Source organism: Chelonia mydas, chromosome 9 (assembly GCF_015237465.2).
Source record: "Chelonia mydas isolate rCheMyd1 chromosome 9, rCheMyd1.pri.v2, whole genome shotgun sequence".
Lineage (NCBI taxonomy): Eukaryota > Metazoa > Chordata > Testudines > Cheloniidae > Chelonia > Chelonia mydas.
Window position 1 is genome coordinate 59,215,894 of NC_057855.1, and position 24,666 is coordinate 59,240,559.

General features: G+C 46.1%; 1 protein-coding gene across 3 annotated transcripts in view; it reads left to right on the forward strand.

Annotated features, from left to right (window-relative positions):
* Positions 1–24,666, forward strand: part of MID2 (midline 2) — a 329,458-nt gene that overhangs the window by 192,842 nt on the left and 111,950 nt on the right. For all 3 annotated transcript variants that reach the window (XM_037908993.2, XM_037908991.2, XM_037908992.2), the window contains one exon: positions 17,889–17,984. In XM_037908993.2, coding sequence (XP_037764921.1) covers positions 17,889–17,984 — 96 coding nt within the window. The remainder of the gene's footprint in view (positions 1–17,888; positions 17,985–24,666) is intronic.

Consider the following 24,666-nt stretch of genomic DNA (forward strand, 5'->3'; position numbering starts at 1 on the left):
CAACACTGTTCCACTCGCTGGTTTTAGGTGGCAGAACAACATAAGAATCCTCCTTGTACCTCTCTGTGAACCCACAGTTGCTTACTGTAAAGTGGAAGGAGAGTTTCCAAAACCTCTGAATCCGGTAGGCCCCTACCCTTTGATGGTTACGTTATTATGCTCTGTCAGGCATGCAGAATACCCTGTGTGTTCATGTGCGTGCACATGCATTCACAAGCCATGCAAAGTGCACTTCCTTTTCTACCATGACCGTAGCATCGGTTTGGCTCTAATGAAGAATTCTGCTTTGATGTCGAGCCAAGGCCCTCAGGAATCACTGAGAAAATTACCTGAAGCGACCTGTGTCCAGAGCAATAAAAATAGCAGCAGTTAGTTTGGAGGATAAGAGCTGTTTCCTAAGAGGTTGGGACTGGAAGAAGTTTCAGCTGCCTGGCTGTCTCCCCAAAGGTAGCGTGTCCTCCCCATCAAGAAGAAGAACAGTATGCAAGAGGGCAGGCATCACACATCTGCCTAGAGAAAACCAGACCTTTAAATGCAAGGAATAACCTTTTTGCAGAGCTCCCTGCAAATGCAGGCCCTCTGTAACGTGCACATCATGGGCGTGGGATGTTGCTGTTGCAGTTCTTCAGAAGGCAATATGCTGCTGACCTAAAGCAATACCTGGGCTGAGTGGGGAGAATTTGCCAGTCTAGTAGGCTTTGTCAAATTTGTTTTATTTCATTGACAGACTAGGCTCTTCTGGAAACACCAGGACGCTTGCCTTCCACTTTCTTCTCAAAGGGAAACTTCTCTTAAAAACAAACTAGACAGCAGATCCCTGACCCCTTGTCAAGATCTGGACGCGGACCCTTCATGGCAGTTGTGATTCTCTGCTCAGCCGGCAGCAGCGGGAGTTTGAGCTGGGCTTTGCCATTCATTTCCCCCTTATCACTGTCAGTAGCCAAAACAGCATAGTTATTAATAAATCTTTGGATGCTACAGCTACTAGATTCCCACAGCCAAGTATTTTCTTTAACACCTACACGTTAATGTACACTGCAACAGCTGTCATAAAACAGTGCAACAAAATACTACTTAGAATTAGTTACAACTGAAAACACATTATTGAAGTTACAGTATATCAACTTGCCAAAATGCTGGAAATCTAACTAAGAAATGACCCCGGGTCTGTGAAGCTCAGATTGGATCCAAGATCAATATGTCATTTTCTCCCCCTGCTAATTTGAAATGGTGATGAGGAGTGGGAAGAAAAAAAGCATGAGAATTAGTCAAGTATGAAATGGGAGAGAGTGAGGGGAAGCAGCGGTGGGTGACATTGGCAGTCTCTCTGCACAGCTACTGTGGAAGGAAGGAGTAAATAATGCATTATGGTTTTGGTGGTTAAGTAAACTTCCATGCAGATCCATCTGATCTCATTAGGCCACTGCTGGATTCTTTCAGTTAATTACATGATTGTTCTGGTGGTGAACCTGACACGTCTGTCACATGGGCGGTGCGGCTGGTTTCTTTTGCTTTTCACAAAGGAGGGGTGTCTTGCAATGGGGTGGTGGCGGGGTGGGGGGGGAGAAATTGCCTTACAGTGAGTGTTTTATTATCTTCTGTGCAACAAGATGTTTATTCTCAATAATTGAGTGCAGTAAGGATGAGTTATGGAAAGGCTGATTAACTCCGTCCAAGAGAAAATGCTTGAAAAGCACTAAGAAGACTGAAATCCAATATGTGCTAATTAGCCAGTGGCACAACAAACTCAGCTGCATCTTTTGCATTAAATTAGCCCTGTTTGCTAGTTGGTGTTTTTTTTTTTTTTTTTTATTATTTACATTTCTAGGCAGGCATTAGTTACAGCATATGCTAATTCAGCCTGCTTTGAAATGAGGAATCTAGAGGGGCTTGTTTCTGCTCTTATCTGCCTGTAGCAGCAGACCTGTCCCACGGCAATATTCTGGTTGGTGTCAGAAGAGTGGTGGATCTGGATTCCAGGAGTGTGATTCTCCTCTCACGTCAATGTAAATTGGGAATAAAGCTGTGGGGTTGGTGGACATGAGAGGGCAAGCAGGTCCAGGTGGGAATGGTGGAAGGCCCCTAAAAAAGGGAGGGGCCACTGGTGCCCAAACTGTGGCCCTGCCCCCACTCCTTCCGCTCAAGGTTCTGTCCCCACGCTGTCCCTCCCCCCCCCCCCCCCCCCCCCCCCCCCCCCCCAAGACCCACCCGCTCCTGCCCATTGCTCACCCTTATGGCCAGTAAAAAGTTTTTTTTATTTTGACTCCCCGGGGTTCAGGCTTTGCTGAGCTAATTGCCTTTGAGCTTAGGTGGGCCACGGAATTGCTTGTCTTCATCTCTCTGTGTGGAGCCGCTAGCGGGATGCAGACCAGGGGATGGGCCTACGGTTGCCAACTTTCTAATCGCACAAAACCGAACACCGCTGCCCTGCCCCTTTTCTGAGGTCCCGTCCCCTCACTCCAACCCCCCCCCCCCACATTGTTGCTCGCTTTCCCACACCCTCACTCACTTTCACCAGGCTGGGGCAAGGGGTGCAGGAGGGGGTATGGGCTCTGACTGGGGTGTGGGCTCTGGGGTGGGGCCAGAAATTAAGGGTTCAGGGTGTGGGTGGGGGCTCAGGGCTTGGGCAGGAGGTTGGGTATAGGGGGGTGAGGTCTCTGGCTGGGGGTGTGGGCTCTGTGGTGGGGGCAGGGATGAGGGGTTTGGGATGTAGCAGGGGCCTCGGGCAGGGGGTTGGGGTGCGGGAGGGAGTTAGGTGCAGGAGGGAACTCAGGGCTGGGGCACGGGGTTGGGGTGTGGGAGAGGTGCGGGCTCCAGCCATTGTTAATGAGGACCTAGAGAGTGTATAGGCTCATGCCACCCATCCCCCGCAGAGCTGACTCCTTCCTGTGAAGAATCATTACGTCTGAACCATTGATGATCAGATTTTGTGGGAAATGAGACATGGAGCAAACTTGCTGTGAAAAACCTGGCAGTGTGCTGCAATCTCCAGGGAGAAGCAGGAAGGCAAAATGATTATTCTGAATAGATATTCAGCGATATTGGTGATCGCCTGTGACCCCTCTCACTGCAAAGTGTTTCACACATTGCTGTGCATACACGCAGTGCTCCTGAAATGCAGCCGCCTCCGTGGAGAAGCGGCAGCAGCCATGATAGCAAGCCCAGCGTGATGGAGGGGTAAGGGCTTCTTGGCCCAGGACATGAGGTAAGGCCCTCTTTGTGGAAATGGCCACAGCGTCTGCCTCTTCCACACGGAATGGATAGGACTTCGGTTTTCAAGTGATGCCCATAGGCCCCATGTAGCAGAATGCCTAGAATGCAAACCCGATGTCTGGATTCAAAGACGCCCCCTGTGGCAAAGAACTGCTGCCAAAGTGGCTGTTAACTGCCTTGAACAGACGGACAGATGCATGCCAGGGTATCTGCGAGGAAAGGGATGGCAAGTGAGGGCTGGGATCTACCTGAGCTTTCAAGTGCTGGCAGGACAGCTGGAAAGCAGCTCACAGGCAGGCTCATACTTGTTGGGTTTTAACATAATATAAAATCTCCCTGTGATCTCCACTGTGTTCACTGCTTAACTAGATGGCTAGTTGTTTCTCGTCTGGGAGGAATGTGAACTGTATGTGCCTCGTGGTGGTCAGCTGAAAGAGAAGGATCCATATCAGGAATTTCTCCCCTTGAGCATGGAGGCTGGCACTGTACCAGTGGGAATCCAAAGGGTTAATAGAGTCTGCTGCTCTAGAATCAGCTGTGTGCAGTTTCCCACTGTTTGAGGCAAAGAACAAAAATGGAACAATGCCGTCTTGTTGGGCTTTGAGGATCCTCTGCAATTTAGGACCGGAGGATCAGCACAGGGACAAAGACCCAGGAGGATCCAGTGCTTTTCCTTCCGCATCGTGGAGGCATGGTCATCAATTTGGGACGCTCATGCATCAAAACAGTGCCTGGGACACAATGATTTCATTAATGTCAGTGGCTGAGATGTGACCTGAGAGAAGAGTGGGTGTCTGAATGCTCTGCTCAGTGCTACAGTTTTGTGTGTGACCTCAGACTAACTAGGCAGAGCAATAAAAGATGGTATGATAAACATGCAACCTTGTCATTGCTGGGGCTTTCGTCTAACTGATGGGATAATTATCAGTCTCTGTTTTGGCTCAAAGCTTCGTTTCCAGACTATATTGAGCACAATTATAAACACTGTCATAACTGCACCATAACAAATTGTTTGATTTTCTAGGTCAAATCTGCTACTTAGGGTGATATCACTCATGAAAGCTGGTATTTTATTTCTGCTTTTACCAGCATTATTTTGCTTCAAAATGACTTAAAATGCATTAGTGTCATAGCCTGTGAGCTACTCGGAGATTTCTGGCAGACTAAATTGTACCTTTCCTTTCTTTGTTCTAGTAGCTACTGCAATTTTTCCATTAAGATACAAAAACGGAATAAATTATGCTCGTCTTAAATAGATTTTTTCCTAATTAATTTTGCTAAAACAGTCATGGGGGAGGAAGAGGAGGTTGATTTTTAAACACTGCATCAGAGATGGACACAACTAGTGCAGCTAATGAGCACCTCCACCAATACTCCTGGGGCCTTTCTTCTGATGCGCTCCTGGATAGCTGAGGTCAGCCAAAGCACTTCTGTTAACAGTTCCAAGATTTTAAATTCTCTGGCTCTGGCATTTTCTGTGGAGGGAACTCCTCAATTCTAGCAGACTTGTCTTGTTAGTGTGCCAGAGCCTGAGTTTTCAGCTAGGCAGTGGGGAGTTGTGATCACTGCCCTGGTTGGCTAAAAATTGCCCACATCCTATTATCACTACACTCTCTCCCCTCCACTCCAGCCCATGTGTTTGACTCATCCACCTCTTCCATCTTGTCTTTTAGACACTAAGCTCTCTGGGGCATGTTTGCACAGTGCCTGACACTGTGGGCCCAATCTGGTTAGATTCTTGCTGCTACTGCAATAGTGTGTTAAAAGATAATAAAAGTTTGTTCACCTTCTATGGAGGGTGCAAGGCCCATGTGTTTATCTAGGCCTTTGCCTGCACTGGAGTTCCATTAAGTGTTGGTTGGGGTTTGGGTTTTATCCTCCTTACGGTTGTGTCTGGTAAGTGATTTGGTCGTTGCCTGTGTCTGGCCAGTTGGCTATTTGTGATGAAATTTTTAATTATTTTTTCCCAGTGGCTTGGGCAGCGTGTGCCTATTTTGCTGATATGGCTTGCATTACAGCTACTGTATGTGTATTGGCTATGCCTGGTGCATACAAGGCAGGTGCCATATTTCACTCATTCCTGTGATCCTTACTGGCCCAGGAAAGAGGCAACCTTAGTCTTCTGTGTGGGTCATCATCAGCGTTGAGGCTGGTGACCCTCAAGAAAGGGGACGTACTTGCAGGAATCAGGGTCAGGGATCCAGTTGCTCTGTCGTGGGTCTGTGAAGAGAGCGAAAGCTATTGTTTCTTTGGTTAAAAATGAGTTACCACAATCAAATGAGTGTTTGAGGCCTGCTCTGGAGATGCAGAGGGATGCTGCTAAGGCCCAGAGGCATAGCCTCACCTTTAGAGACATAAGGCATTCCAGTGACAGGAATGGCTGCTTTTCTGTGCCACTGCATCTAGCCAGCAATTCCAACCTGGTGAATAGTCGTGTTACATCTTCGCCTATAGAGTATCTCTTCATTGGTGACAGGTGGTGAGACTTCTCAGTGCCATCAAGGCCTTTCCAGGATGCCATTGCTCCAGTGTAGCACCTAAACCTGCCCAAGAAAAAATAATATTCAGAAACGTCATTCTGTGAGAGCAGGTAGAGTTACTTTAAGGAAATAGCCCCGAGAAAAATGCCCCAGCCCTGGAGCCAGTGAGGAATGGCATCCTGCCCCAAGGGAGCATTCTGAAAATGTATTTTGAACAGAATTTCTGGAAAATAGAGTGGACCTTGTCTCCACAAGAAAGCTGCACCAGTTTAACATCAATCAGTTTTTAAACCTATTTAGTAAAATTATTGCAAACCCCAGTGTGAATAATATGATTTGGTTTAAGGAAGGCTTATTTCAGTTCTGCTCATTAAATGCCTACTTGACTTTGGCCAAACCAAAATGAGCTTGGTTCAAACCAAACTGAGTGTCCACATGGCCTTTTGCACCAACTTAACAGATTTGGTTTAATATCGCAATTAAAAAAAATTAAACCAGTGCAGCATTCTCCTGTAGACAGTCTCAGAGTAGCTCCACCAGTTTGCATCTCTGCCCTGCTGGACGTACAGGTTCAGGGCAAGAGGGATTCACTTGGTACTTAGCAGCTGCCCATGCAGTTTGATTTGCAGCTAAGGGATGTTTGATAACCCAGCTAGTAACTGAATTGATGTACATTCCTAAGGCAATAAGTGAATCTCACAGGCTTTGCAGCTCGCTGGGCTCCTTCACCTACAGGGAGAAGGCAGTAGTGTGAAATAGATCAGCAGGTGTTGGAATGTAAAAGTATTTGGTTCAGAGCATCCATTTATTTGGATTTAGGAAGTAACCAGGATTATGGGATTTAGCTGGGAAAACATAACAATAGAACATAAAGTTGGACTGGGTGGCATAGTTGATGTTTGTATTGGAGACCAGGAAACTGTCTCATTGATGAAACCAGATTTGCTTTGTTGACCTGGACAATGAGTAGAATTAACGCATTCCAAACCAATGGTAATAAAACCAGTAGGAATGGACAGTGGTATCAGCATACTGTGTAGCTGTATCAGCGCTCAGGTGCAGCATGGCTCACAAATAATATGTTCAAGGATGCTGGGTGATGTGGAGTGGAGGTGGGAAGAAAAGCTGCACTGTTCATATACTGCCAGTTCTACTCCATATTATTATTAGTCATAGTTATTGAATTATTATCAACAATGTGCTAAGTGCTGGACAAGACCTTAAGAGAAAGACGGTCTCTGCCCCAGAGAGTCTGAGATGCTGTGCACTGGGAAACCCAGACAGGCAGGGCTGGGATGCTTACCACTTACACAAACCATCTGCCCTCCGTTCCAGGGAAAGTAAAACACCTTATAGAGAAGTCTTGTCTTTCCTCAATTCAGCGCTTTTCTCTTGTAAAGTTCTGTGATTTGTATATTACAGTCCTTTGTTTCTTAAAGAAATTCTGCTTGAATTGCTTATTTATTAATCCCTTCAGTCCCCTGCTTAACTTTAGCCCCGTGCGCCTCCTTTTAAACATAGTTTGTGTCTCCGACTGCTTATCTTCTCTGTCAGTCTCCTGCTTAGAGTCAGTACGCACTGTGGGATGGTTACACTTACGTCTTATGAGAACCCACTGGAATGTGTTAAATATCTATGTAACACCCAGTAGGTGTCGCTCACATTTCTGTGTGCCAGATCTCTCAGCCCACTCAGGTGATCTGAGAGCAGCTCTGGCTGTTGCTGTGTGCACCCTCAGATTGCCAAGAAACCTGTTTGCTGGGAAGCTGATGGCTTTGCCCTGTTTGTTTCAGTGGTGGTGGTGCTTTTAAATACACTTTCCCCATCTCTCCTAGGCCAAAATAGCTTAAATCTGTGAACTCCTGAGCATGCTGCACAGCTGGTTTGTCGGGGCTATGTTTGGGGAGAACCAAGATGGGTGGAGATGTGAAGTGGTGGGAGTTTTGTTCTGTGAGGCTGTGCCCACTGGTGAGTGTGCTGTGTAAGTGGGGGGACCAGTGTGCTTCTGTTTCAGTTTGACATTTTGGGGTTGTTTTGTAATTAATGGCTGGGGTGCCCTGGATCGGCGTCCTCTTTAAAAATCCAAATAAAGCCACAAATTTAAACAGCCACCCAGCGCAAGTAGCCTTTTGTGAGGGGAGATGCGGAGCCAGAGTCCTTTGAGAGCTCTTGCTCAGTTCTGTAATAAGCAAATCCAGATGCATTCATTTTGCATCCATTTGCTGCCTTTCTAATGAAGCCTTAGTAGTATCTGATGGGGTTGGTTTTAAAGTGAATTTAGTGAGGGTGAAAGGCAGCACATGACAGCCCAGGACAGAGTCCCCTTTGTATATCCACTGGGGTGTGAGTCTCTGGGTGTCAAATGCTCCAGGCATTTCCCCACCAGCAGGAAGGCCTTTCTGAAATGAAAGCTGAGATTCTCCTGACTCAAGGAGCTGCAGTTTTAAGAGCCTTGAAGTGAGGCTACTTTCCAGGGATTGTCAGTCATGGCAAGTGCCAAGCAGCAGTGGCGATGTTTGGGTTGGGGACACATGCACCAGAGTGAAGGGTGCAGTATAAAAACCTAGAGAGTGATACTGTAAACTGATCTGGGACCTACCAACTCCTTCCGATAAGGCCATTCAACAGCCATCCCACGATACTGACTCGTGATCACCTGCATTAGGCTGGATTTGAAGCAGTGACTAGATGGAAAAAGGCTATGCATCGCATCTCCCAGGTGAGTTTTCTGGAGTAATTTTGGTGGTTAAATGCTCACATTTGAAGGCAACAGTAGACATTCTTGTGGAATAAATTAGTTAATCCAGTGACGAGGGTAAGGAACATTCAGGAAACTCCAATTATTAAGGTTACACTGGGAAGGCTAATTTGGCCACATTTCACGCCAACATTTATAGTTTATAGTGTACTCTAATAACATAAAGGATTATATTAAAGGTTAAATTTAATAAGGGAGAAAGGAATAAAAAATATTGTGTGTTTCCAGCATGGCTGAGCTAACACGGCTTGAGCAAATTCAAATTTGCAGTTTCTCAATTTGTCTTGGTCTCATGGCCTTGGTATTGCATTAACAATTGTTTCTTAAATTTTCTAATTTTGGATTTGTTTTATTTTTCTTATCTTCTCTTTTCTCTTTCTTATTTTTTCGTAAAAGAAAATAGAAAAATAAACTGGTGATAATTGGTTTTCATAGGTTACAGAGCTAGCAAAGCTTGTAAGCTATGAACCAGCAAGCTGAGACCTAATTAACCACCTTTTATGTGGAGAATGCATCTATCTTTAAGTGCACCTAGACTCCAGGGAATACTGTACTGCTCATGCTTAGGAAGTGATTCTAAAATGGTCATATGTTTACATACAAAGCAAAAGCTCTTGCCTTCAAAGAGGACTGAGGTAAGTGGGGAAGTGGGATACCGGGAGGAAGCACGAGCAGGAGAACGCAAGAGGGGAGGGCTCCTGCCTCATACTGAGAAAGCGGGATGATCAGCGAGTTATCTTAAGTGCCTATACACAAATGCAAGAAGCCTGGGAAACAAGCAGGGAGAACTGGAAGTCCTGGCACAGTCAAGGAATTATGATGTGATTGGAATAACAGAGACTTGGTGGGATAACTCACATGACTGGAGTACTGTCATGGATGGATATAAACTGTTCAGGAAGGACAGGCAGGGCAGAAAAGGAGGGGGAGTTGCATTGTATGTAAGAGAGCAGTATGACTGCTCAGAGCTCCGGTATGAAACTGCAGAAAAACTTGAGAGTCTCTGGATTAAGTTTAGAAGTGTGAGCAACAATGGTGATGTTGTGGTGGGAGTCTGCTATAGACCACTGGATCAGGGGGATGAGGTGGACAAGGCTTTCTTCCAGCAGCTAACGGAAGTTGCTAGATCTCAGGCCCTGGTTTTCATGGGAGACTTCAATTACCCTGATATCTGCTGGGAGAGCAATACAGCGGTGCACAGACAATCCAAGAAGTTTTTGGAAAGTGTAGGGGACAATTTCCTGGTGCAAGTGCTGGAGAAACTATCTAGGGGCAGAGCTCTTCTTGACCTGCTGCTCACAACCCAGGAAGAATTAGTAGGGAAAGCAAAAGTGGATGGGAACCTGGGAAGCAGTGACCATGATCTGATTGAGTTCAGGATCCTGACACAAGGAAGAAAGGAGAGCAGCAGAATACGGACACTGGACTTCAGAAAAGCAGACTTTGACTCCCTCAGGGAACTGATGGGCAAGATCCCCTGGCAGAATAACATGAGGGGGAAAGGAGTCCAGGCGAGCGGGCTGTATTTTAAAGAATCCTTATTGAGGTTCCAGGAACAAACCATCCCGATGTGTAGAAAGAATTGTAAATATGGCAGGCAACCAGCTTGGCTTAACAGTGAAATCTTTGCTGATCTTAAACACAAAAAAGAAGCTTACAAGAAGTGGAAGATTGGACAAATGACCAGGGAGGAGTATAAAAATATTGCTCAGGCATGCAGGAGTGAAATCAGGAAGGCCAAATCACACTTGGAGTTGCAGCTAGCAAGGGATGTTAAGAGTAACAAGAAGGGTTTCTTCAGGTATGTTGGCAACAAGAAGAAAGCCAAGGAAAGTGTGGGCCCCTTATTGAATGAGGGCGCAACCTAGTGACAGAGGATGTGGAAAAAGCTAATGTACTCAATGCTTTTTTTGCCTCCGTCTTCATGAACAGGGTCATCTCCCAGACTACTGCACTGGGCAGCACAGCATGGGGAGGAGGTGACCAGCCCTCTGTGGAGAAAGAAGTGGTTCGGGACTATTTAGAAAAGCTGGACCAGCAAAAGTCCATGGGGCCGGATGCGCCGCATCCGAGAGTGCTAAAGGAATTGGTGGATGTGATTGTAGAGCCATTGGCCATTACCTTTGAAAACTCATGGCGATCGGGGAAGGTCCCAGATGACTGGAAAAAGGCTAATGTAGTGTCCATCTTTTAAAAACAGAAGGAGGAGGATCCTGGGAACTACAGGCCAGTCAGCCTCACCTTAGTCCCGGGAAAAATCATGGAGCATGTCCTCAAGGAATCAATTCTGAAGCACTTAGAGGAGAGGAAAGTGATCAGGAACAGTCAGCATGGATTCACCAAGGGCAAGTCATGCCTGACTAATCTAATTGCCTTCTGTGATGAGATAACTGGCTCTGTGGATGAGGGGAAAGCAGTGGATGTGTTATTCCTTGACTTTAGCAAAGCTTTTGATACGGTCTCCCACAGTATTCTTGCCAGCAAGTTAAAGAAATATGGGCTGGATGAATGGACTATAAGGTGGATAGAAAGTTGGCTAGGTCGTCGGGCAAACAGGGTAGTGATCAATGGCTCCATGTCTAGTTTGCAGCCGGTATCAAGTGGAGTGCCCCAAGGGTCGGTCCTGGCGCCGGTTTTGTTCAATATCTTCGTTAATAATCTGGAGGATGGCGTGGACTGCACCCTCAGCAAGTTTACAGATGACACTAAACTGGGAGGAGTGGTAGATACGCTGGAGGGTAGGGATAGGATACTGTCAGGGTTCCTTCCCCACTCTGAACTCTAGGGTACAGATGTGGGGACATGCAAGAAAGACCCCCTAAGCTTATTCTTACCAGTTTAGGTTAAAAAATTCCCCAACGTACAAACTTTACCTTGTCCTTGAACAGTATGCTGCCACCACCAAGCATTTTAAACAAAGAACAGGGAAAGAGACCACTTGGAGACATCTTTCCCCAAAATATCCCCCCAAGATCTACACCCCCTTTCCTGGGGAAGGCTTGATAAGAATCCTCACCAGTTTGTACTGGTGAACACAAACCCAAACCCTTGGATCTTAAGAACCAATGAAAAATCAATCAGGTCCTTAAAAGAAGAATTTTAATTAAAGAAAAGGTAAAAGAATCACCTCTGTAAAATCAGGATGGAAAATACTTTACAGGGTATTCAGATTCAAAACACAGAGGATTCCCCTCTGGGCAAAACGTTAAAGTTACAGAAAACAGGAATAAACCTCCCTCTTAACACAGGGAAAATTCACATAAAACAAAAGATAAACTAATCCACCTTGCCTGGTTTACCTATACTGGTTGCAATATTGGAGACTTGGATTAGGATGGGTTAGAGAAGATGGATTTCTGTCTGGCTTCTCTCAGTCCGAAGAGAGAACCACCACGTAAAACAAAGAGCACAAAACAAAAGCCTTTCCACACACACCCCCCAAAGTTTTGAAAGTATCTTGTTCCTTTATTGGTCCTTTGGGTCAGGTGCCAACCAGGTTAGCTGAGCTTCTTAACCATTTACAGGTAACAGGATGTTGCCTCTGGCCAGGAGGGATTTTATAGCACTGTATACAGAAAGGTGGTTACCCTTTCCTTTATATTTATGACAGATACAGAGGGACCTAGACAAATTAGAGGATTGGGCCAAAAGAAATCTGATGAGGTTCAATAAGGACAAGTGCAGAGTCCTGCACTTAGGATGGAAGAATCCCACGCACTGCTACAGACTAGGGACCAAATGGCTAAGCAGCAGTTTTGCAGAAAAGGACCTAGGGGTTATAGTGGATGAGAAGCTGGATATGAGTCAACAGTGTGCCCTTGTTGCCAAGAAGGCTAACGGCATTTTGGGCTGTATAACTAGGGGCATTGCCAGCAGATTGAGGGTTGTGATCATTCCTCTCTATTTGACATTGGTGAGGCCTCATCTGGAGTACTGTGTCCAGTTTTGGGCCCCACATTACAAGAAGGATGTGGAAAAATTGGAAAGCGTCCAGCGGAGGGCAACAAAAATGATCAGGGGACTGGAACACATGACTTATGAGGAGAGGCTGAGGGAATTGGGATTGTTTAGTCTGCAGAAGAGAAGAATAAGGGGGGATTTGATAGCTGCTTTCAACTACCTGAAAGGGGGTTCCAAAGAGGATGGATCTAGAGTGTTCTCAGTGGTAGCAGATGACAGAACAAGGTGTAATGGTTTCAAGTTGCAGTGCGGGAGGTTTAGGTTGGATATTAGGAAAAACTTTTTCACTAGGAGGGTGGTGAAGCACTGGAATGGGTTACATAGGGAGGTGGTGGAATCTCCTTCCTTAAAGGTTTTTAAGGTCAGGCTTGACAAAGCCCTGGCAGGGATGATTTAATTGTGGATTGGTCCTGCTTTGAGCAGGGGGTTGGACTAGATGATCTCCTGAGTTCCCTTCCAACCTTGATATTCTATGGTTTGATTCTATGACTATGTCCATGCCAAGGTCCAGGCTTCTGCTGTTTTTGTTGGGGGTCGGATGCAGAGAGGAAGTATGGTTATCATTTTTAATTTAAATTAAATCTACGTATTTTGGGCCAAAGGAATTTTGCTCATACCCATGCTGTTGCTGCTCCGCCTTTCCCCACTGCAAAAAATCACCGTTGTGCAGGGACCAAGACAGGAATATTTCGGGTCAGGAAGTAAATGCTTTGGAAAATTAGAGAGACAAGGTGAGTGACTTAATATCTTTTATTGGACCAGCTTCTGTTGGTGAAAGAGACAAACTTTTGAGTTCTATAGGCGCTCTTGTTCAGGAAAAATAGAGCATGGGAAAATAAGAGTTAAACAGAAATTATAATTTCTGTAATTATAGATATAATAAGTACCTGGTATAATTAGGACTTCAGGTATATTAGAACTTCTTTTTGTTTTTCAGCAAATTAAACAGAAGCAACCTATTTTTGCATTTTCATTTACTATCCTAGTCCTGGTACTAGCAATGGTCAGCCCTGTCTTTCGGCAAAGATGGTTTGAAGAACAGGAGTATCAAGAAGATCTTCTTATTTAGTACATTCTTAGGGCCGGGAAAATCATTTTAATATCAGAGAACACTTAATGAATTGATGCCTGCTCAATATAAAGTGTTATGAATGCTTTAGAGGACACACACAATCTCTTAGGAAGAAAGACAACAGTTTCCAGAAGCTGACAATGGACGACAGGGGATGGATCACTTGGTAATTACCTGTTCTGTTCATTCCCTCTGGGACATTGGCCACTGTTGGTAGACATGATACTGGGCTAGATGGACCTTTGGTCTGACCCAGTATGGCCATTCTTATGTTCTTAGCTGTAGATCCTGGATTCCTGAACAGCTATTTGAAGGATTTAATGTAATGAGGGATTTAACGGAAAACTCATTTCGCCCACCCTCCTTGCTCTTCAACAGCATTAGACCATTAAAGAAGATCAACCCCCAATTTCAGCGCAGAAACTCCAGTGTAGCTAAGTCAATGATGAGAAAGATAATTAGCAAGTTAAATGCTCAGTTCTTTATTCAAATTATGTTTAATAATATTGAGCTATAAGAAAACAGTGGCAAAAACTGTTAACAGCTGGCTTTTTCATTATCAACGTAGGTTTGTTTTGCATAGCATTTTCAGCTTAATGAAAGCCGCCTGAGTTTCCTGTCATTTTTCAATCCTATTTCTATATTATGCTTTATCAGCCATTGGCTAGCAATTCGCAGGATTGCAAATGAGCTCTGAATATTTTAGGAGCCACTGGGTTTCAGGAATTAATGATGTGCCTGTATTTTATGACTGTGATTCAAGTTCCATTGGCTAACCAGCCCCAGAATTATATGTGCATGCAGAGGGAATCCTTGTTTATGGGTCTGTTAGAGTCTTGCTGGGAGCTATGGGCTGCAGTTCCAAGCCAAGTATGAATAAAACACCACAGGGATTCTTTGTCGGCTCTGAAGTTTCAAATATTAATAGGGTATCATTTTCATGACAAGTATTGCAACAGGTTGTGAGCACTTTGTTATAAAACATTTTCTCTTAGTGGAATCACATATTTTAATGGAAATGTGATGTCATTTAAATTATTGATATCCAAAAGCACAAGTCCACTGTGTGTCCACAGATATTGAAATAGTTTCAGATGGGCTCTTTTCTAGCTGCTCCTATGTCTGTTAGATTGCATTCCTCTCCATAAATATTACATCAACCAGCACACCAGGACCGATGTGGCAGCAAACCAGCATTTAGCGTAATAGGCAGCAAGTGGAAGCATGATTGCAAACTGTCTCAGTTCATCTAAATGGCCCAGGCTTCCACACACAACCTTCTAGTTGTGGTTAGCCACAAATGACTTTTTTCTTTCTCTATAATATTAACAACCCTGCTTCAGAAATTTGACAAAGAGTTCATCTAATGTAGGGGTTGGCATGTACCCTAGGGAGTCAGAAGGTCTCCTGGGAGAGAATGTGGGCTGGCTTTTGCTCTTGCGCTGTGGTAAATCTATAGCCAGTGGATTTGCTCTGGATTTACACCACTGTCTTTTTGTTCTGTGTTTGTACAGTGCCTTGTACAGTGGGCTCTTAGGTGCCACTGCATTACAAACCATAAATAATTATAGCTGAGAGTGCAGTTTTGTGGGTGTGGTGGTGCGAAGGTTTGTATTTCTGACATTCAAGAGTGCGGCTAGACAAATTGACCAAGGTGCACACTCTGGCTAGGGGCTGTAAGCCTTCTACAATGCTGCATCTCCATTGGATCGGGGAGCAGCATAGCAGCATAACACTTCAGAGTGTGTTAAGATCAAAGTTTGTTGTATTTACCCATCTGCCAACCCGAGTTTTCTCTGTCCAAGTTTTGAAACGTCTTTCAGCACACTGCGTACGCACTTGCTACACTGCTTTAAACTTCCTCATGCTTACTTAGAAAATAAAAATCTCTCTCCACCTCCTGTTCACTGGCCCCATTTCAGAAAAGATTTCCCTTGCTTTTGGGCCCACCCTTTCAATTAGTCACAAGAAAAGCCAACATTTGGGTTTCCAGTGTCCCATCTCAACTCCATCCCTTGACACAGCAGCATCAGTACAAGGCTGTCTAGGTGCTGGATAGGAATCAAACAGTCCCCTCACTGTACATTGCACTTTGAAAATGTTAACCTCTAGCTCTTTATAAATACAAGAGGATTAAAGGGTCTGAAGGGCTTATAACGGGATGTCGAGAGAATCCAAAGTGACCAGTCAAAATGTCGGCATAACCATCAAAATAAACAATCTCTCGGGAATCTCTGTCTGCTTTAGTTGAAATCCTGCTTTCTGTTATTAAATTGTAATTTACCAAGAACAAAATGCTAGTCCGATTGGGGAATTGGGAACAGAAATGAAGACAGCTTGTAGTTATGTCGCTGAGACCACAACTTTTCTCCCAGGAGCCTTTTATCTCAATAACAGACACAGGATGAGGAGGGGAGAGAATGGATGGAAAATAGAGTAGTTTATTCATATCGGACAGGTTTCCCAATTGAAAACTGGATGCAGAATAGCATCTGGTGCTGCTAAAAGAAGAGTTGTCTGAGCAATGTCCAGCTAGGGACACACTGGCAACTTGTCAACAGCCTCAAGAGATACACTGCACTTGTCTCAATCGGCGCAGATTGCAGTCTTCCTCGTCTCCGAAAACTGCAAACCATGAAAACTACAAATCTGAGCATGCAGTATTCTGTCTTTACCTAAGTAGCCTAGAGGTAGGCTTGGAAGGATTAGATTTTTATCGGCAAATGTCAATAAATGTCAATACCTTACACACACAACTGACGAAAAATATTTTCATTGATAATAAAAATTTACAGATCGGCAAAGTAAGAAAAATGCTGCTTGAGAACTTATTAGAGTTCGATGTAAGAGTATTTACTTTATATATTTTGACATATTATGTAGACAATTTGTGTTTTAATGGTTGCAAAGCTTTAACTTTTTGAATCTCGGCAGTCTAAAGTAATTAAATAATGATTGCCTCCCCTCCCCATACTCTGATGCTGTTACAGTTTTCTACAACTGTGAAAATTTAAATAAATAAAAATGAAAAAAAATGCTTAACAATACACATTGTGTAAAAATTATTAAAAAAAGGAAACTGAATTCTGCCAAGCCTACCTATATGTATTGCTCTGTGAAAGGTGGGGAAAATAAGTGTGTGATTTTTATGGGTTTTATAATGTTCCAAGGAGCCTGAAGCTATTTAACAAAAAACTGTTTGCTTTTTACTTTAGAAATATGAGGAATATCAAGTCTGGTCTGCCCTGTTTTTATTGAAGGACTCTTTGGTAACAATGTGAGATTCCTCTGCCTGCAGTTGAAAGGGAGGAAAGATGGGGAGATGTATCTTTAACATCTTGTTCTTCCAGGTGTGAGCAGGACATTGGAGTTGTATGCTGTAGCTATTAACATAAGTGCAGTGTGTTTAGTGTCTTGACTCTCACTTCAGTTTCCCAGGCTCAGCATCTTTTGGTGTCATAACAGAGCTGCCAACCCCAATTATTTTAAATCAGGTGCCAGGTCCCAAAAAAACACGACATTTTAAAAATGGTGTTCTTTTTATTTGTCTTCTGGTTTTTGAGCCTATAGGGGCATGTTTTTCAGCTTTGCTCTGCAACCCCAACGATTAGAAATTTATGTGTTTAAAAAAACCCCTCATATAATCTCATGATTCCAGGAGCTGGGGCTTTAGAAATACACCTAATATCATGGGGAAATTGCAAGAGTTGGAATAAGTTCTTCTGATGTGCATAGAGTTTTCCAGGAAAGTCAGGGGAGTCAGACTCAGTTTTGTACGTTAAAAGACAAAAAGAAAAAAAAAATCAAGGCAGGGTTAAAAACCCACCTCCCAAATTCCAGGAGGTGCCTCCAGAGGAGGCACAAACACAGTCCCTCCTCTGTGCTGATGACCTTTAAGGATGCAGGCTGCATTGCCAAACCCTGTGGGCCACTTGCACTGTGCTGCCCTCTAGCCACCCATGACAGTTACTTGTTCATAGAATATCAGGGTTGGAAGAGACCTCAGGAAGTCATCTAGTCCAACCTCCTGCTCAAAGCAGGACCAATCCCCAATTTTTGCCCCAGATCCCAAATGGCCCCCTCAAGGATTGAACTCACAACCCTGGGTTTAGCAGGCCAATGCTCAAACCACTGAGGGATAATGAAATAACATTAACTTTGGCTTAGAAGCAGATTATTGTGCCTCCCTCTTCTACATGAAGCAGCATTCCAGCATTCTGTGGTAGCTGCAAATGGCCCGGGTGGAAGCTGCCAGTGCCCAAAGCCGTTAATGTGTGTGTGTTTTGTCATCAATAATGTTCTGAGATGTTCATAATCTGTGGAGCCGGTTCTCCAGCTCTGCTGATGCTTACGCTCTCTTTCTTTCTTTTTTTCCCTTCCTTCCTTCCCGTTTCTGTGCCGGCAGCAAACCCTGGAGACGAACCTCACCAACCTGGTTAAACGCAATAGCGAACTCGAAAACCAGATGGCCAAGCTGATACAGATCTGCCAGCAGGTGGAGGTATGTGGAGGCAATGCTTCATAGAGCGGGGGTCTGTGCTGGCTGAGGGGTGTGTGCATTGGGGGCGTGATACCTGCCTGCAGCATGGGAACCCTGAATCGGGGAGAGGGGTTATTTGGGGTGATGACTGGGGGGCAACGGGGTGAAATTTGGAAAGGGATCATGCAGGGGAAAGCCCTGGCATGAGATGAAAGGGGCTGCAGAATGGTGTCCCAAGGGCAATGGCAGAAACCCCATACCTTGATTAATTTAAATCAAGGCAGGACAGACTGCTGGTAAATACTATATTACAATGAGCAAACTGCACTAGCCATGGGGGAGGTAGCTTAATAGCATGTTCCTTCTAACTGAGATTGTTCTGTGCAATTCTCCCATGGCAGCTGGATGTTGGGAGGTGGATGATGTCAGTGATGAATGGGGGCATGCACTGCCTGACCACTGTGGGTGCGTCATCCTCTTAGGGTGTAGGGGGATTAGTTGACACAGGGAGGTGTAGTTTACATCTCCTTGCCCCAGGTTGGGCCAGTGTGGCCCAATATAGCTAGAGTTGTGAGCCGGTAAAGTGTCTGAGGCAATTTCTCGAGAGAAGATAGTTTGTCTGGAGAAGGGCAAATGGAAGTGGCTGATGGACCATAAACGAATAATTATAACTGTACTGTGGAGAGGAGTATGGAGTAAGCAGCATGGGGTCTGCCCTGGAGTCTCTGCTCTTAACTGCCTTTGTAAGTGCTGTGGAGGAAGCAGAAACCCATATGCAGTGAGAGCTGGAGAGACCATATCATAAAACACCCCTGTTAGAGGACAAACAAGCAACAATCAATGAGATGAGAGGTAGTGTAGATAGTTGCAGAAGGAACACCTTCCAATCCCGATCCTACAAGGTGATGTGCACATGTGAACACCCGCTATTGCAGTGGGGCACTGTGAGAGTACAGGGCCCTCATGTGGGCTCAGGGCTCAAGTGGGGAAGTACGAAAGAAGAAGGAATTCTGTGCTATTTGGAATTTGAGTGCTGCTGCATGGACACAGACTGGCCTGTGTTGCTTGTGAGTGGTTACAGTTGTGATGGGTTGGACCCCCCTTTCTGGGGCACCACCTGATGTGCTGGGGTCTCACTGAGCCCACCCTTTCCACCAGCCTGGGTTTCCTAACCCTGTTTTTGCTGTGCTAGGCTCTCAAGCCTTCTCCAGCGTGCGCACGCACGCACACACACACGAGCACACACACATCCAGCTGCAGAGACCGACTGAAATCAGCTCCTCCTTTGGGGTATAAATCCAGAATAATATTGTCTCGCGCTGTGTAGAAATATCTGCACAGCGCAATCTCATAAAAATTCACCCTCTCCCTCAATGTGGAGAGAGATATGCACAGCTTTTTGCGCCCTCTCTCCCCCAAGATATGAATTCCACAAACTGGGGTTTGGAATAAACTAAAACAAGTTTATAAACTATAAAAGATATATTTTAAGTGATTATAAGGGATAGCAAGCAGAACAAAGCAAATTTATTGAGCAAATAAAATAAAACACGCAAACTAAGCATAATACACTACAGAAACAGGTTACACATAGTAATTTTGCACCCTAAATGTTGTTTAGGTAGGTTGTAGAGTTTCTGTAGCTCAGAGTTCCAGTTATATCTCTTTACAGGCTAGACCCCTGTTCTCAGACTGGACTCATCCCTTGCCTTCCCATAGCTTAGTTCCTTGGTTTCTTCAGAAGCTTTCAGCCATCTTCCTTCTCGGGTCGGGAGGCAAATGGAGAGTCCCAATTGCCTTGCTTCCCAGCCTTAAATAGAATTTACAAGGTGGGAAGCCTTCGTTTCCCAGTGGAAAAGTACCAGCAACGTCCCAGGTGGTATTTTGTACCAGGTGACCTTATCACCTGACCTTGCAGTGTCAAGGCAACCATGAAACAAGGTTTATTTGCAATGTCCACAGGAAGGAACTTCAGGGAAGATGGGAGATCCACATCTTCGAAGGTTCATTGTTTTTTCCGAATGGCCCTTTAAGACTCATTGCTTTCCCAAGTACACACACAGTTGTAATTGTTAAATAGACAATATTCCTAACTTCAGATACAAAAATAATACATGCATACAAATTGGATAAACACATTCAGTAAATCATAACCTTTCCAATGATACCTCACATGACCTGTCTTGCATAAAGCATGTCTTAGTTATGCCATATTCATATCATAACCATATTTCTATGAAGAATATGGGGTGTAACATCACAGTGGTGTCTATGCCGCTAACTGGTTATAGAATCCTGATAACCGTCATGGCCGGGCTGGGCCACTGTATAGGGTTGCCAACTTGCTAATTGCACAAAACCGAACATCCTTGCCCCGCCCCCTGCCCTTCCCCAAAGCCCTATCCTGCCCCACCGCTTCTCAGAGGCCCCGCCCCAATTTACTCCAGCCCCGCTCCCTTCATTGCTCACTCCCCCCACCCTCACTCACTTTCACTGGGCTGGGGAAGAGGGTTGTGGTGTGGTGGAGTGAGGGCTCTGGCTGCAGGTGTGAACTCTGGTGTGGAGCCAGGGATGAGGGGTTTGGGGTGCAGGAGGGGATTCTGGGCAGCAGCCAAGGGCTTTGGATTGCAGAAGGGGGCTCAGGGCTGGGACAGCAGTGTGGGAGGGGGTGCGGGGTGTAGGGTCTGGGAGGGAATTAGGGTGCAGGAGGGAGTTCCAACCTGGGGCAGGGGGGTCAGGGTGCGGGCTCCAGCCAGGCGGCGCTTACCTCAGGCAGCTCCTGGTCCATGGCTCAGAGGGACTAAGGCAGACTTCCTGCCTGCCCTGGCTCCGCATGGCTCCTGGAAGCAGCTGGCATGTCTGGCCCATAGGTGGAGGCACGGCCAGGCGGCTCTGCACCGTGCATGCTGCCCCCCTCCTGCAGGTGCTGCCCCCGCAGATCCCATTGGCCTGGCCAATGGGCGCTTCAGAGCCAGTGCTCGGGGCGGGGTCAGCACATGGAGGTTCCCTGATTGCCCCTGTGCCTAGGGGCTGCAGGGACATGCCGACTGCTTCGGGGAGCTGCACGGAGCCAGGGCAGGCTGGGAGACTGCCTTAGCCCTGCTGCTCCACTGACTGGAATTTTAATGGACCAGTCAGCGGTGCTGACCGGGGCTGCCAGAGTTGCACAGGGAACCTTAATTCTGGCATCTCTCCGCTGCTGAGTGCCTGACTTTGCAACCTTGATAATGTTCTCTTGATGTATTTTGAGTGTGTATAATTATACGACTATATTTGAGACACTAGAGAGAATGAGAAGCAGAGTGATAAAGATGGTGAGAGGATTGGAGCTCATGGCCTAACAAAAGAGAGATGAAGGCAAATGAATACGTGCAGCTTGGAGAAGCAGGGACAATGGGTGAGTGATAACTAGAAGTGCTTGAAAGGGAATGACATAAAAGGGGCAGAGGTTGAAGGTGGTGAAATGGGTGGGGAATGTAAGCCGGACCAGTGGCCTGGAATTAAAGCAGGATGGGTTTCAATTAGAGTTGGTCCTATTCCAGGAGGGAGGTCGAACAGCATTTGCCAAGGGATGTAGATGTAATGGAGGCATCAACATGGGAGGTGTCTGAAAGCAGAGTAGCAAGACTGTTTACAATAAGCGCAGATGAGAACATCCTTCCCTAGTGAAGGAGGAGATGCTACGTGACCCAGGAGAGCCCTTTCCAACAAGCTGGTTCCTCTGTAATTCTGCGGCTGTCCTATTTCAGCTGCTAACACTCGCCCATCTATAGGCAGGCATCTTGCCACAATTATCAGTAAATATTTGACGTACCTGGCCCCTTTGCAAAACTATTGAAACCTTGTGGGAAACAAAAGAAACAGCATCTGCTTAGGCCGAGCAGTCTCATCATTTTCCTCACAAAATAAAGGGGATTTTTTTGTTTGAAAACAATGAAAAGGCTGACTTAGTGGGAGGTGACAATGCAAGTGAGAGCGTGTTTGGGAAACACACTGACGATGCAGGGATGAGCAAGTGTCATACTCCAGCCTGTCAATAAACCAGTGCATTTTGTTCTCTGCAAGAGTTTGTCTGTTCTTACTGCACCTCAAACCATTGGCCCGTCCTAATGCGTCCCAGCAGAGTCTTCTGATGGTGGCATGAGCATAAGCCCAGCTTCCCAGGCCTTTGGCGTGTGAGGGGGGACACCTAGTCATCCCTTTGCCCTGTGCACACGCCCGTGGCACTGTTGTGTGGAAGTCACTGGCAGTCATGCTAAGGCATTCAATCCTGCTATATACACTGGGGCAAAACCCCTTTTGAACCCTGTCTGTGCTATGACTGTGCACCCTCCAAACCGAGCCTTTTAAAGAGTCATTTAAAAGAATGGTACAGTATGGCATATACAGCCAAAGAGCCATGGTATGAGGCCCTGTAGGTGACTGAAGTGGGCTCTGCCAGCTCTGTGCCCTCTGATACCCATCCCCTCAGAATAGAAGTCATGTCGGGGACAAAGGGAAACCTGGAAGATGCTGTGGTCCACTGTGACACACCCCACTCCCCTCAGTACTTCAGCTAGCTCATTGCAGTTGTCAGGCACCAGAGTCCAGAGCCTAGACAGGGAGGGGTCAGGTTACTAACCTAGTTGGTTCATGACAAGCTTCCCTGTTCCCCTACATACCTCCTCTCCGGCTGAATCACATTTATGTCTGATGGAGTGCAGCACCGCCCCACCCCCCACTGCCAAGGAGACACCTCCCTCCCCTGCCCCAGCAGCACCTTTCCTAGCACGGGGCAAGTGTCAGACCCACTCCAGAGAGGTCCCCTCTCCTGCATCTAGAGCTCTGCCCCATCCCAAGCCTGAGAAAAGGGACACAGTTCTGGACTCTCACCCTCTTACTCTGCTGGGTTATGCATGCCTAGGTGGGGTGGGAAAGATGGGCTGCTTAGCCCAGAGGGGCTAGTTGCACTGTGGGTTCTGAGGTACTGATGCCCATTTTGGAATTAGCAGTTTGTCCCTTTAAGGAACAATAGCAGAGCAATGAATGAGACCCAACTGAGCCACAAGGTCTGCGGCCCTAGGAGCATGCATGGCATAGGGTGGGGGAAATTTGCCCCACAGTCCATTTCAGATGGGGAGTTCGCTATCACCATTGGTTATCACCACGGAAGACAGCATGAGCTAGCAGCACACCTTCTGGGAGAGGACTCAGTGCTCCATGTGATCTGGAATCCTCAGCAGGGCAGGCTCCGGACACAAGGGCGGATTGGAATTTATTGGTCAAAACTGTGTTTTGATGGAAAATTGGGTTTTCAATTAAACAAAATTTAAGCAAAAAAAGTTTTGCTTTCTGCTGAAAATTTCATTTTTTTCCATAGAAAGTTTCTTCTCTATGAGCCAGGATTCCCTGGCAGCTGGATTTCATCTCCTATAATGCACCATAGCCAGAAATTGCATGATGCAAATCACTCCCTCACCTAAAGGGGAGACCAGGGTGCATTATGGGAGATGTAGTCAAGCGGGGCAAAGTGGGGACACAAGGAGCAAAGTACAACTCCCATGAAGAACTGCAACTCCAAGTTTTAGCCAGAAAGGTCTGGATTTTGTGGTTTTGGTGAAAAGTCAGAATTTCCAGGGGGGGAAATTACCAAAAACAAAAGGGTTTTTTTTCATTTCTGTCAAAAATTTTCCGCCCGCGGAAAATTAAAAAATGGCCCAGCTGCGCTGGATACATTTCCATCACTGTCTTGCCCCTGAAGCATTCAGTGTAGCCTTCCTGGAGAGTCTGAGGCTATTTCTACACTTAAAATGCTCCAGCGAAACGTCACAGCTGCGGCTGTGCCACTGTCGCGCTTCAGGGTAGGCACTCACTACAGTGATGGGATGTAATTAATCCACCACCCCAAGAGGCGGTACCTAGGTCAGTGGAAGAATTCTTCTGTCAACCCAGCACTGTCGGCACCAGGGGCTAGACTGGCATAGCTGCATCTCTCAGGGATGTCGATTTTTCATGTCCCTCAGAGAAGTAGCAATACCAAGGTAAGTTTTCAGTATAGACCAGCTCTGAGAATCTAATCTCATTAAAATGAGATTTATTAGTCAGAGTCAAAGGTAGAGTTGTCAGGGGTCTGTTTTTTTACCGGAAAGTCTGGTCGAAAAGGGGACCTGGCAGTGTCCAGCAAAAAAAAATCTGGTTACCTTGGGCAGGGTGGGAGGCGCTGGGTCATCAACCTGTGCCAGCCCCTGCTCAGCCAGGGCTGCCTCCTATCTGCATCTTGTGGGCAGGCAGGCAGCAGGCTGCAGCTCCCATTCCAGCCCTAGAGCAGAGGGAGCCGAGCTGGGAGTGGGTGCGGGGAGTGGAGAGGATCAAGCGCTGAGGGAGGGGGAGGGGAGGAGAGGAGCAAGTGGAGGGGGTGGGAGCAGGAAGATCCAGTTTTCAGAAATTAGAAAGTTGGCAACTCCTAGTCAAAGGAGGTCTGGTCAAAACCAAAGAAATGGTCTGTGTAGGGGATCTATCCTGACCCTACAGAGCTCTGCCAGATGGGTCCCCATTGTGGCATTACATGACAGTTCCATTTCTAACATGTCATCTCTCTCCTCTCTGACCCGTCTGGCAGGCAGTCTGGCAGGGTATGTCGACACTGGAGTGTTTGGGTAACTGATTGCCAATTAACTGGCAGTGGTTAACACCTCTGGAAAGGCTACTCCGGACACTACCTAGA